The sequence below is a fragment of the Somniosus microcephalus genome, chromosome 19, assembly GCF_052327205.1.
Source record: "Somniosus microcephalus isolate GS21.2 chromosome 19, FLI_Smic_1.0, whole genome shotgun sequence".
NCBI classification, from domain to species: Eukaryota; Metazoa; Chordata; class Chondrichthyes; order Squaliformes; family Somniosidae; genus Somniosus; species Somniosus microcephalus.
Window position 1 is genome coordinate 42,499,829 of NC_141005.1, and position 14,558 is coordinate 42,514,386.

The 14,558-nt window shown below is 47.5% G+C and overlaps 1 protein-coding gene across 1 annotated transcript in view; it reads right to left on the reverse strand.

Moving 5' to 3' along the window:
- The window catches only part of LOC147104387 (transmembrane protein 132C-like), a 1,245,027-nt gene that overhangs the window by 241,884 nt on the left and 988,585 nt on the right, over nt 1-14,558 (reverse strand). Inside the window, exon 5 of the mRNA XM_085961692.1 lies at nt 4,469-4,612. Within this exon, the coding sequence (XP_085817818.1) occupies nt 4,469-4,612 (144 nt within the window). The remainder of the gene's footprint in view (nt 1-4,468; nt 4,613-14,558) is intronic.

Below are 14,558 nucleotides of genomic sequence, written 5' to 3' on the forward strand. Positions count from 1 at the left end.
CTTCAGTTATGAGGAGTGGTTGGAAACGTTAGGATTGTTCTCCTTGGAACAGAGAAGGTTAAGAGGTAAGAGGTGACCTAACAGAGGTTTTCAAGATGATGAAATGTTTTGACAGAGTCGCTAGAGAAAAACTATTCCCTCTGGCGAGTGGGTCAATAACCAGAGGTCATAGATTTGAATCATTGGCAAAAGGTCTAGAGGGGAAAGGAGGAGAATTTTCGTCACTCAGAGTTGTTGGGATCTGGAACGCTCCACCTGAAAAGGTGGGTGGAAGCTGATTCCATAAATAATTTTAAAAGGGAGTTGGACAGGTACTTGAAGATGAGGAACTTATAGGGTCATGGACAAAAAAGTGGGGGTGTAGGACTAAGCATGACTGCGCTTTCAAAGAACCGGCACAGGCACGACGGGCCAAATGACCTCCTCCTGTGCTGTAAGTTTCTATGAGTCTATAATGCTAGTGTGTTCATTAATGATCCTGAAAGCTTCATACACCTCAGTGTACCTGTGCTTGGCAGGTGCCTGTGACTTTCCTGAGCCAGGGCACAACAGGGTATCCTTTGCCTTCTCGGAGCCAACATTGCACTTTTCTTTGTGGGTCAAATAATGGGGGCACAGTGGTGTGTCTTTAAATAGATGGGTCACGGAGAGGTATCACCAACGCTGCCTCTGCAAGATCCTGCAAATCCATTGGCAGGATAGGCGCACCAACGTCAGTGTTCTCGCTCAGGCCAACATCCCCAGCATCGAAGCTTTGACCATGCTCGATCAGCTCCGATGGACGGGTCACATTGTCCGCATGCCCGATACGGGACTCCCAAAACAAGCGCTCTACTCGGAGCTCTGGCACAGCAAGATAGCCCCAGGTGGGCAGAGGAAACACTTTAAGGACACCCTCAAAGCCTCCTTGAAAAAGTGTAACATCCCCACTGACAGCTGGGAATCCCTGGCCCAAGACCGCACAAAGTGGAGGAGAAGCATCCGGGAAGGCGTCGAACACCTCGAGTTTCTTCGCCGGGAGCAAGCAGAAGCCAAGCGCAGGCAGCGCAAGGAGCGCTCGTCAACCCAAGCACCCCACCCACCCGCCCCTTCAACTACCGTCTGCCCCACCTGTGACAGAGACTGTAGGTCCTGCATTGGACTCATCAGTCACCTGAGAACTCATTCTTAGTGTGGAAGCAAGTCATCCTCGGTTCAGGGGGACTGCCTAAGATGAAGAAGAGAAGAAGAAGGATCACGACTGCTGCCTGGGGAGAGAGCATTGACTTGCATGATCCTGAGCTGATGGTCAAAGATGAGCTCAGCATTGATGGAGCGATAAGCTCTGTGTTTCGTGAATGCATTGTATGCAGGAGCCAATGGGCCACGTGTGCTTTCAGTGATGCTTTGCACTTGCAGAACCTTTTCATTTGGTAAAACTGCAGCATTATCTATCATGCTACTGTTGGTTGTCCAAAGGGAAAGTGATGCAATTGCTTTCTCTAGCAAACAAAGCATCAGTCACCTTCTTGTTACATCTGTGTATGGCTGATTGACTGATGTTCCCTCTGGAATGAGCCTGCGGCGTAAATACTGAGTGCTGTGGTAATCTTGGCAGTCAATGTTGGGGCTTGGCTGGAGATCAGCACGACAGATAGGGAGATCCATCGCATTTCAAATTATAAGAATGTCCCTGTGTATTTTTTTTAAATATTCGTTTATGAGTTATGGCTGGCCATTTCAAATTTTGGTTACTGGGAGATGCAGTTGAGTTGAAATACACATGCAGTCACCAGATGATATGCATGGCTTTTCATGCTCATTCTTGACACAAACAGTGCAGGAATGAAGCGAGGCCAAAGTAACTCGCTAAACCAAAAGGAGCTGCAATAGTCTTCTCTTGCGGGCTCCAAGAATCGAACTCAATAAATCTCAGCTTCTCTTTAAATGTTGACTTCCTGTCAGCACACAGCCTTCAATGGCCACTTTATAGAGGCTGCCTGTACACACAGCACATTCGCAGGCAAACAAATCCCAGGCAAAATTGCGTGAATGTTCATTTCCCATACATTTAAATTCCAGCACTATGAGGTTTCCACTTCTTTTTTCCCGCCGAAGGAGGCTGACGGTGTTCACATTCTGGGCTGAGTTCTGCCAAGTGCGGCCTCTGCTGTGACTTCAGGCCTGTTCCCACCCACCAAATCCATACCATCACCGGCGGTGCACACCATCGGAAGATCGCTCCGTGTATGCTTTTAAAGTAACCTTCTAACCTAACTAGCTTTTTAAGTTTCAGGGTGGGAAACATCATTCATTTTATTGGGTGGGGGTTGCAGTTGGGTTGGGGATTTTACGTTTGTCAAGGAGAAGGAACATGAGTGCTAGGAAGTGGAAGACTTTCCTATTTCGGACACAGTGTCAGCACCAGCACTCTCAGATTTCTAAGAATGTACACTAACCCCAACCCCAGAAAAAACAACCACTCCTGAGCCTGTGCGATCTCTCCACTCCCCACACCAGCAGTCTTCGTCGCATCTGAGTGAGACTGGCAAAATACAGGCAGTTTTGTGCTGGCTTGATACTGGTCAAACTCATTTCACACTGGAATCTCACCGCCGGTAGACAGAGGGGACTTTCATCCCATCAATCCGGACCAGGTTCAAACCCAAGTCCCATAGTTAAAAGGCTAGCGCCCGGCCCCTCAGCATAGAAAATGAGGCTGGGTTTTACTTTAAAGAGGAGCTCCAGAATGCAAAATACTTCCGTTTAATAAAGAGAACAATCATCCACCAACCAGCTGCTAAAGCAAATTTGTTTCATGTGCCGTGTAAAATGAGTTTCAAAGTGAATGTCTTTCCACTTACAAAGAGCGGTTATTGATCACCTTGAGATCATTAGCAGGCTTTTAGTCACCAGATCACAATGTAGCACTGGCTGATATTACAGGGAAATTTATTTCTGGGTGTTTCAAGTTTTTTCTTCTTTCACCAGAGGGCACAATAGTCATTAGCACACAAACTCCTCTTCCTGCTCAATCACTGGCAAAAGCCTGTTTTATGAAATCTCCTAACCAAAAAAAAGGTTGATGTTCACGTTTCTTGTTTCTCCATCTATCTTAGGAAACGCTACCACATGAAACTTCTGCTGACAAAGGGTTAAAAACCAATTCCCCCAAAGCAAATCTCAGTTATGTGGAAAACATTCACAATATATGTTTTTCCTGAGCTCCTAAAATGCTAAAAATGAATTGGTGTTTGGAACCGGATTTTCGGCAGTTGTGTGTATTAAGTAGAAGCTGTTTGGAGGCTTAAGCGTTTTCTTCAATTATTAATTTTCCAAAAAAAACATTTTCAGCTGGCAGCATAAAGAGCACCTTGGCAAATCATTCTCCATTGTGGATGAGCAGTTAAGCTGGATGCCAAAGGGCTTCTTATGTGATCCAACTATTTATAATGTGCAGGGTCAGTGATTAACTGATATTTACAGAAAGATTGCTCTGAGATGTAAACAGTGATTGCCTTAAGCTACCTTAGCTAGTTGGTGGAAGTCCCCATAAGTTGACAAAAAACGCTTATCTATTGAGGCTGACATTCCATGGGACTGCCACCAGTCTCCCGCTGTAATTCTAGCGGGAGACTGGTGGAACCCCTGTGGAATTTCAGCCCCATTATCTTTTCTAAATTCTGAAGTGAGCAAATAAATATGAGTTAAATACTGAGTTTAACTGTGACATCACTCCATCAACCAAACCAGCGGGCACTCTTTGTGCAGATACATTTTTAAAATGTATTTGAAGGTGTTCTTTCAACCTTCCCCTTTCTAAGTGCCTCTGTGCCAGGTACTATCCACAGCAGGGGTTATGGGTGAGCAACCAGCTCCCAGGCTTTCTCCACTGCTCCAGCTGTCAGAGATGTGGCGGAGTGGTTTCATGGATGCTACACTCCCTCCCTGTAGGGAGGCGCCCTGCTTCGAAACGGTGCTTCCTTATGGTGCCACAGGTGAGATAAGGACCTCAATACACGAGGGCTCTTGCCCAAGTCCGTGTTCTCCAAATTGTTGGTGTTCTAATGTGCTGCACTTCGTGGCCATTCACAAACCAGCAGCTTTCTAGCTAACCGCTGCATGGCTAGGTGACAGGCTACACAAGATGGTGAAGAGAAAACCGCGAACACCATTGCAAGCATCGGTGCTGAGTTTAAAACATGACGAAGTGATTTGTAAGATTCAAAAAATTCTGATTAAAAATGCTTTCAAAGCTATGTTATGCAAACCTGACTTCTGAAATACACCCAAATGCACACCAAAGATTTCCTGTCGCTTGAAATTAGGACACAAGGAGAAACATCTCATTCTGATGCTACTTCCTCAACCCAGTGATTAATTGTATTTACATCAAGATCACACAAAAGAGGACAAAGGTGTAGACTGCATTCTGCACTGTTGTTTTATCAGAACTGAACAGGAGAATCACAGAGTTACTTCGACATACCTTTAGCACGTCTTGATCTGATGATTTACACGCCACAAACTCAGACACATCTGTCACAGTGCTGTCCTCTTCCACCACGATGACTTTTACAGGAACTGCCACCGTTTTGCCAGTTAGAATTGCAGTGTTGAGGATTTCGGTGTTCTAGAAATAAAAACGTTTCTTGAGTTAATACTGTTAGGGGGGATCGAAGAACTCTGCGTATTATTTCAATAACATCAGTTTATCTACTGAACTGAGCAGCCAAGTGACTTATTGGGCAGCACCAATCTGTGCTGGGAGGACCCTTTTCTACCCTCAACACACAAAGGGAAATGCTACACCAGCACACTCCACATTGCTGCTGGCACATGGCCCGGCACAACACGAAACGTGTCACGTGACGACACCAAGCACAATGCACACATGGTGACGTAAGAAAACTACTAGGCACTTGGTCTAAGCGTTTACAACACAGAGGTCTAGTTATGTCCTTCACTAGTTCCTGTTAAGAATGTCCTGCGCAAGCTGGGCCCGTGCCCGAGTATTTATACTCTCCCTGGACAGCGCCACCCGTAGGCCGCTCAGTATTATTTCATAAGTCTTTCTTTCATGAATGACTGATTCATGTCACATGATACCTGCATGCTGCCAGGTTGCACTCACATGAGGTGGCTGCTGGTCTGGGCACATGTCAAACACATCTTCTCTGATAGTCCTCATTCCAGCATATGTTACTTTCCTTTCTGCTTTCAGGAGAAGGCCGTGCACAACCAGTGCCAACACACACAGACCGGGGGTCAGCTACGACCATTGAATCATTTGAGCAGTAGGTGCTGGGAGACTACGAGCATGGATGCAATATGGGGAGTTGGGGAGAGAGAGGTTGAAGGCCTCCCCCTAGCTTATGGCTGGTGTCATCCTTTGCTTTTCTTTCTCCTATCAACCCTTTCTGCCCTCTCATAAGAGATCCCACGGCACTATTCAAAGAAGAGCTCAACCAACATCGCTAAAACAGATAATCTGGTCTTCATCACTTTGCTGTTCGTGGGACCTTGCTGTGCGTAAATTGGCTGCCGTGTTTCCTACATTACAACAGTGACTACACTTCAAAGGAGAAATGGCTGTAAAGCTCTTTATGTCCTTAGGTCGTGTAAGGTGCTATATAAATGCAAGTCAGAGCAGTGGTGCATCCTTGCTTGAACAAGCAGCAGATCACCACGGAGAGCATGGCCATTCCACCAGGGTGCTCTGCAGCAGAGCTCTCCTTGACCAAGGTCCTAAGCTCAGCCATAGCTTCATTAACAAGGGCATGACCGGGCTCCAATGTAAAGCAGATTGTCTTGTCTGGATCCACAATATTGGAGAACCAGGTAACGCAGGGATTCAACAACATTATTGTGACCACTGGTTTGCTTCCACATGGATTCTTGTCTTTACTGAGGGAGTGTCCCGCAGCAAGGGGATGGCAGGAGCCACTACTGATGATGTTGAAGACTCTCTGTTACATCTGTATCATCTACATGCCCCGCTGAAATGACGACTGATGTGTCACAAAGTACACAGGCTGCTATGAAAAAGGCAGCGAAGGTATGCAATTGACAATTATCCCAGGTTCCACAGAGTAAGTAAACTGGTCCTATTAATTTTCTTTTAAAACTATTCTCCCAAAATAGCACCATAGATTTCCCAAAGGAGAACTGTACGGAATAAAAATACAGCTACTCACAAAATTAAGTACTTCGTCCTACAGTGAATAGAAATATATGCGATCCATTTAAAACAAGGTCAGCCAGTAGAGTAAACTAGTAAGTCCTTACCCAAAAGAGCATACCCTTCATTAACGTTTTACACTTAAAGTCATATTAAGATCCCTTTCCTCTACACCTACATGCCATCACTAGTCTAAGGGTCGGACAGTGTTGTGCTTATGGCACCAGACTAGCAATCTGAAGGTCACGAGTTCAAATCGTACTATTGCAAATTATGAAATTGAAGTAATTAAAGCTGGGAATTGATGGTTGCACCAGAAAAATGACCATGAAAACTGCTGGACTTGCAGTTGCACTTTTTCAAGGAGGCTTTGAGGGTGTCCTTGAAGCATTCCCTCTGCCCACCTGGAGCTCCAAGTAGAGCGCTTGTTTTGGGAGTCTCGTATTGGGCATGCGGACGATGTGCCCCGTCCATCGGAGCTGATCGAGCGTGGTCAAAGCTTCGATGCTGGGATGTTGGCCTGAGCGAGAACACTGACGTTGGTGCGCCTATCCTGCCAATGGATTTGCATGATCTTGCAGAGGCAGCATTGGTGGTACCTCTCCAGTGCTTTGAGGTGCCTGCTGTACATGGTCCATGTCTCTGAAGCATACAGGAGGGCGGGTATCACTACTGCTCTGTAGACCATGAGCTTCGTGCTGGGTTTAATGTCCTAGTCTTCAAACACTCTCTTCCTCAGGCGACCGAAGGCTGCACTGGCACACTGAAGGCGGTGTTGGACTTCGTCATCGACGTCTGCCCTTGTTGACAGTAGGCTCCCGAGGTATGGAAAGTGGTCCATGTTGTCCAAGGCCTCATCGTGGATTTTGATAATCGGGGCGCAGTACTGTGTGGCGGGGGGCAGCTTGGTAGAGGACCTTTGTCTTACGGATGTTTAGTGTAAGGCCCATGCTCTCGTACGCTTCGGTGAATGTGTTGACGAAGGTTTGGAGTTCGGCCTCAGAGTGTGCGCAGATGCAAGCGTCGTCTGCATACTGTAATTCGACGACCTTGGATCTGGACTGGAGGCGACGGAGGTTGTACAGTTTCCCGTTTGTTCTATAGATTAGCTCCATTCCAGTGGGGAGCTTACTGAGGGTGAGATGGAGCAATGCAGCCAGGAAGATCGTGAAGAGCGTTGGTGTGATGACACAGCCTTGCATGACCCCGGTCCATACGTGAATTGGGTCTGTGGTGGATCCATTGGTCAGGATCATGGCTTTCATGTCGTCGTGAAGGATGGTGACAAACTTTTGAGGGAAGCCAAATATGAGGAGGACACTCCATAATCCCTTACAGTTGACGGTGTTGAAGGCCTTTGTGAGGTCAAAGAAGGTCATGTACAGCGGTTGGTGCTGTTGCCTGCATTTCTCTAACCACCTCCAACAGTCTAGCCTACATGTGACGCTAGTTGGCACAGTGTAGTTGACTCTTAATGCTCTCTAAAGTGGCCTAACAAGCTATTCAGTTGTCAGGGTAATGAGGGATGGACAATAAATGTAGCTTTGCCAGTATTGTTCACATCCTGAGAACAAACAAAAAAAAAATGACTTGCATTTCGGGGAATCCAGCCAGACGATAAAAGTACAGGACCCTATCATGTTGCTGCATGGGGAAATTAATGCATTGACAGGCCTGGGAAAAGAATTCATCTGTGGCCTGCAAGAAGTAATTGTGCGCTATAGGTTGCCAGACATTTCCTGCATTTGTTTGCAAGGACCCAGGCATAAGAGAGTTCAATGCAGCTTTACCTTCACAGCCTTTGCCAGCGCTGTGGTTTGCAAGTCTGGTTGCAGGATTTTGCACAGTTCTCTGATGGCCTTCTTTGAGAATCATGGGGGGTAATTTTAACCTAACTCGCTGGGCGGGAAACCCATGAGATTGGGTGGAAAGCCGGTTTGACACCTCGCCCAATATTACCTTCAATGGAGAAAAAAAAAATCGGGCGAGGTGTAAAACCAGCGTTGCACATGATCCTGTCACTTTCCCGAGGGGTGGGTTAGGTTAGAATGACCCCCTAGTCTGTGTGTGCGGGTGCCTTCAGCCATGTCCAGATATCCATGGGTGGCGGCCTAGGACGGGTCCCAAATGATTCTGTTTTTGAAAACACTGGAACTTTTCTGATCCTATACATTCCCATGTCTAAGATGCAAACCCACCTATCTGGCAATACATCATTTCGTTGTCTCCTTCTCCAAGCCCTATATGTACAAAGGACGCCCAGAGAGATATTCATATCGGCAATACACAATGAAATATCCCGAGGGAAACAAACAGAACCAACAGATGTAGAGCAGCTTTAAGAAGCAAGTTTGTGGCAAAACAGCAAAGTAGCTGAGGTGGGAAAATGCACAGCAGGTACTCCGATCAAGTCCAAGCAAATCAGGCCTTTTAAAGAGCAAAGGTCCAAGGTGCGTGATGATGGAATCAGGCCTCCCCCCTTTCATTGTCTGTTTATCCAGCCATTGAACAACAGGAATGCTGTTCACATGCTGCAGCTGCATTATGGGGCCTTGCATATTTAAAATATTTTTAGGCCCTCAATGAGCCTTGCGTACAACTGGTGCAAAGATTCTCAGGGCCAATAGGCACTTTCTGATCACACGGTGGGCTAAGGCGGCCTCAGGCTTCAGCATTCCATAATATGAGGAGGCAGCTCCTGAAGTGCAGCTGTGCTATGGCAATAAAGATCATATTATGGGTCGCTTAAGAGTCATAACGGGATTTTTGTACATCAAAAGATACTTTCAACGAGCTGAGCGCTGACTCATGTAGAAGGCGTTATGTTTCCATGGCAATTCAGTGTTGCACATCAGTAAAACAGCGGATGGTTCACTTGAGGGGTTACATACTGGTAACTATACTTATTAAATTATTTGATATATTTCTCCCCTTCGCTCGAATATAGAGGCTCAGATTGGGATCCACTTCCATGGGTGCCAGCAACCCTCCGACCCCCTCGCCCTGGTAACTGTTCATCAGTGACCTTGGGCTATGAGTGTGTGATGAAATAACTGTGTTCTGATATTTGTACTTGCACTTGTAATGTCTGGAATGTTCCACTAGGGGGAACCACTAATGCTCCTCCCTGGCCCCGCCCCTCTTCTGGGATGTTCTACCAAGGGCTCGGTCAATGATGGACTCTGTTAACTCTGCCATGATTCTTATTTAATAAAAGGCTTCTGTCTTAAGCTTTAACTTCGGATTCGGGCAGTTATTTGGCACATCAGAGTGTTAACAGGCTATTCAACCATGGAGGGTGCCACAGGTGAGCCTGGTCCTGTTCTCATGCTGACATCCACACATGTCAACTTGCAGCAGGAGTCACTGGACGTGATGAGGAGTGGAAACCCTCTCTTGCCTGGGTATGCCGAGGCCAATAGTGGTATTCCCACTGCTGCCCTGGGCATTATCAACTAAATCAGCGCTGATCAGGGATTAAAACATGGATCTCCTCAACCTGCATGGTGTATGTTAAAACTATTTTAAATCAATGCATTAAACTGCTGTGTTTTCTTTTTAATGTTAAACACAGTATACATGCAATATCTGCTCCTTCTTTCCTCCCTGCCATAGAATGTGGGAGCAAATCTCTAGAAGGTCATTTCAACCCACATCAAAGTACCTCCATGAATCATTAAAACATTATACTGTGCAATAATATTGCCCGTGTTGGTTTCCAATATGGACCACCAAGGGTACTCCCATTATGGGGGAGAAATTCGGGAGTGCCCCGTTTGGTGTGTTGACTTTTGAAAGCTGGAAAAATTAGCGCCAGGCGCTAATGATTCTCAGCTTTCTCTAAATTCGGTGTTAGCGCTCCAGGAAGGAAGTGGAGCACTAAATCAAGCGCTTCATTTCCTTCCTCGAGTGCTAAAGGCCGCAGGCGGGACGGTAGTGGTGCAGCGCCGCACAATGTCCCGTGCAGCTCTGCCGAGATCCAAGGCTCCTTCCCTCCCTTAAAGAGAAGGGCCATCGGTACAGGCTCTACATTGGGACCAGTCAGCTGGTCCCCGACGGCAGCCGCGATGCAGCCGGATCAGCTACATGCACTCCAGCAGAGTGCCAGGCTGATCGATCGCGGCCGAAGAAAAAAGGAAAAAATTGAAATAATGCATCGCAACAATTTTTGTACTTACCGTGTCAACAACCCTTTTAACTTGTGCCCCCGAAGCGCCCAGCCTCCCGAACAACGTCTCCTGCAGCTGTCGGTGTTGTCGCTCGGCGATACTGCAAGGGGCAGAGCCGAAGTTCGGGTCTGGGGCGCTACCGGGGCGATGCACAGGACAATGATGTCATGATCTCCGGGCGCAGGAGATCGTGGCGCAAAGTGTTACCACCGCCACAAACCTCTCGGCCAATTTAGCGGGAGTCATTCATTCTGCCGCGCCCGGGCGGTAAGTCGCTAGTGCCCCATTATCGCCCCCCAGAGTCGCTAACAGGAGGCGCTAAGGAGGCCAATTTCTAGGCCTAAGTGTTAATATTTTGTGTGAAAGCGTATTAGAAGGTTAGGGCACATACACGCTAATCATTTAGAGAAGCAAATTAATTTTCTTATTCAACATTATACTAAGTTGTAGCCTTATGCTTTGACCTTTAAGAGCTCATTTGCTCAGCTGGAGACTATGATATCGTAACTACATCTCACTAATGAAGGGAAAAATCTGTAGTTTCATTCCTTTGTCTGCTCAGTAATTTATTTTATTTGGGAGCTCATTAACAGCTCCAGCACTTCACCCTTGAGAGTCAACAACAATATTGTTGGTAGAAATACAATCAAATTAAAAACAAATATGAAGGCAAGTGCAGGCATTGACACTAATGCAAAACAAAAATCAAGGCTTGTAAGGATAACAGCAGAGCTCCCAGCACTGCCCCACCCCCACATGGAAATACAGGTTGGATCATCAGGGCTAGAGTGCTCCAGCACAACTCCTGTCCAGCAAGACAGTGGATCACTGAATAAATCCGTTCGAGCTCTTGATGGATTATCCAATTTATTAGTATAATTGTGCTAGAAGAAAGAACTTGCATTTCTGTTGTGCCTTTCACAATGTTAAGACATCCCAAAGCACTTCACAGCCAACAAAGTACCTTTGAAGTGCAGTCTAATACAGGTAGACTATCCTTTATCTGAAAACCTTGGGACCAGCTGTGTTTCGGTTTTCGGAATTTTTCGGATTTCAGAAGGTTTTGACAACAAACACTGTTGCTTAGCAACAGCTTGTAAACACTCGGGCCCTGCCTTGGAAGCGTCTCTGAAGCTGTTGCTAAGCTACAGAGACTCTTTCCACAGCCTGACTGTTTAAAAAAATGCTAGGGGAAGAAAAAAACCTAACAAAACGGCTGCTGATTTCTGCCGTTAGATCGAGGTTTCCGGCTCCCCCTGCTCCGTATCTGAATTCCTTGACTTAGCGGGGGTCTGGGGCTCGACTGCCGCCGCCAGTTGTGGGAAAGCCGGATATCGGCTGACTCCTACACTAAGCTGGCCTGCAAATCAGGTTGGGGGGGGGGGGGAAGAAAAGACTATTGGGCGGGCCGCTGCAGCTATCGGACGGGCCGCTGTATTGTTGGGTTCACTCTCCCGGTACCTCCTTCACACTGCCCGGCTCGGCCTGCAATCTCCTACCCAGGAGGGAACTCTGTGACCCTCTGCCCTGCTCACAGGGAAAGGCAGAGCTCCCGGACCACTCCTGTCATGTTTGGCGCCACTCGGGTCATGTCGTGCGCACGACTTACGCTCCACGAAAAAACTTTCGGTTTTTAGAGGTTTTCGGAAGTGCGGATAAAGGATAGTCTACCTGTACAGGGAAATGCAACAGCTAATGTATTCACAGCAAGATCCCACAAACAGAAACAAGACAAATGACCAGTTAATCTGTTTCAGCAATGTTGGTTGATGGATAAATGTTGGCCAGGACACCGGGAGAACGTCCCTGCTCACCTTCAATGGGATCTTTTACATCCACGCGAGAGGGGCAAATGGGGCCGTGATTTAACATCTCATTCAAAAGACGGCACCCTCCGCAGTACAGCACTCCATCAGTACTGCACTGGAGTGTCCACCTAGATTATATAGCCTTGAACCCAAGATCTTCTGACTCAGAGGCATGCGTGTTGCTACTGAACCCAGGCTGACGGTTTGGACCAACATTGATACCACAACCATTTTACTCCAATAATAATTTAGTGACATAGCTAGTTAGGCTGGCCCATGTTTATAAGTCAGATTAATGCTCAGTAAACACAGTCACATTCAACGCCACTTGTTTGATGTTTTTCTTTAATCAACACATTTTTTTCCTGATCCTCTTTCACCTGGTTCTTCCAGCTTATATCCATTAGGGGTAATTTTAACCCCCCCCCCCCCACCCCTCCGCGATGGGTGGAAGAGGCTGGGGGGAGGGGGGATGGGGGTCAAATCGGTAAATATGTGAAACCCGACCACAACACGTTAACTTCCAGTTTAACCGGAGCGAGTTTGGGGGGCATCTGAATAACCCACTCTGGAGAGGCGGGCCTGTGATTATAATAGTTAAATAAGGCTGCGTTCCTCAGATTTTGGCAGCCGTTTAAATTCAAAGCTGGCTGGCCGGTCGGTTTCCCAGGGCTCAGTGAACCTGGCTAAAGGATGGAGGGAGTTGCCGGCTGCAGCAGGTAAGTGCTTTTTAAAAGCACTGCTTGTGGGCCAGGAGGAGCAGAAGTGCTTTCCCGGCCCCTGAAGCAAACCTACTTGTTATGTCTGACATTGGTGATAGGTACTCGATTGCCTTGGCCTGAGCACATGGAGTTTGATAGTGCTGTTATCATTGTATTGTGTATAGGTATTCAATTGCTTGTGCCTGGAAGTGTGTGTGTGTGGCAGCCATTATAAAAGCAACATGAACTGAACTCTGCTGATGGTCTCTGGATTATCTTTGCAAACACAACATTTGGCGACAAGGATGGCTGAAATCTCTCTTCCACCACCTCCTCCCTTCCTTGCACTACCATGTGAGCCCCCAATCCCATGGGTTCGCTGGTTACGGTCCTTTGAAACCTACCTCATTGCTCTTGGACTAGAAACTGTGTGCACGGCTCGGAAAAAGGCACTGTTATCCCATTGCTTGGGAGCGGAGGGCCAGCGTGTTCTTGGGACATTATGCACAGCAGACTCAATCCAAACATATGATGAGGCTGTGGCTCTGTTAAGCACACACTTCTCTGCCCCACAAAGTGCCCTCCTGCGGCGATGCATTTTTAGACAGCGACACCAACTCCTCGGCGAGTCGGTGCATCAATACGTGGCTAATTTGAGGGGGTTAGCTAGCTCATGCAAGTTCGGTGCATTACAAGATGAGATGGTGCGTGATCAACTAATAGAGCACACAAACAACGTGAGAGTGCGTGAAAGACTGTTACTCGAGTCCGACGATCTGTCATTGTCACAGGCAGTCAACATTGCCTTTCAAGTGGAGTCTGCAGCCGAATGTGCAGCGAAACTAGCACACACACCCAGTGACAGCGCCCTCGGCCCCGACAGCTCTGACACGGTAATGCTCGCACGACGGCAGCAACGCGCGCTACCGCGGCAACAGTGTGGAAACTGCGGATCTCATTCACATGCTACCAGAGCGCAGAATTGCCCCGTGCGCGGCCAAGCCTGTCGCAATTGTGGAAAACAAAATCACTTTGCCAATGTCTGCCGCTCTGCCCCGGTTGCTACAAATGAACACTCTCAGTCCTCAAGCACTATAATTCACAACGTGAGCTCTGGGCCAGTAGTAGCTTTCAAGTCATGCACAATTAACCTGAATGATGTGTGCATCCCGCTGTTGTTGGATACCGGTGCCAGCGTCTCACTGCTGAATGTGGACATATTCAAACGCTTTTTCAGCTCCCTGCCACTCTCTGCGCCCTCCACTACCCTTTGCGGGTATGGTAATTCGAAAATTGGACTAGTGGGCTCAGTCAACCTCACTGTACGCTATGGAACAAAAGTTTTGCCAGATTTTTGTTTTCATGTGGCACGCCAAGGAGCTAACCTGATGGGACTGGATCTTTTCACTGACCTGGGTTTTTCTCTCTTGGACACCGGCGGGTCTGCGATTCTGCACGTCGCCTCACCGTGGCGCCAAACATGGCCAGCACTCTTCGAGGGTCTGGGCTGCCTGACTGCCTTCACCCACCAGCCCATGGTTGACTCCACTGTTACCCCTGTCATTCAGCCACTGCGCCGCATCCCGCTTGCTCTCCGTGGCGGGGTCACAGCTGAACTAAAGCAGTTACTGGAAGCCGGCATCATCGAACCAGTTGATGCCTCCCCATGGGTCTCCAACCTGGTGGTTGCAACGAAAAAGTCAGGTGGTCTACGCATCTG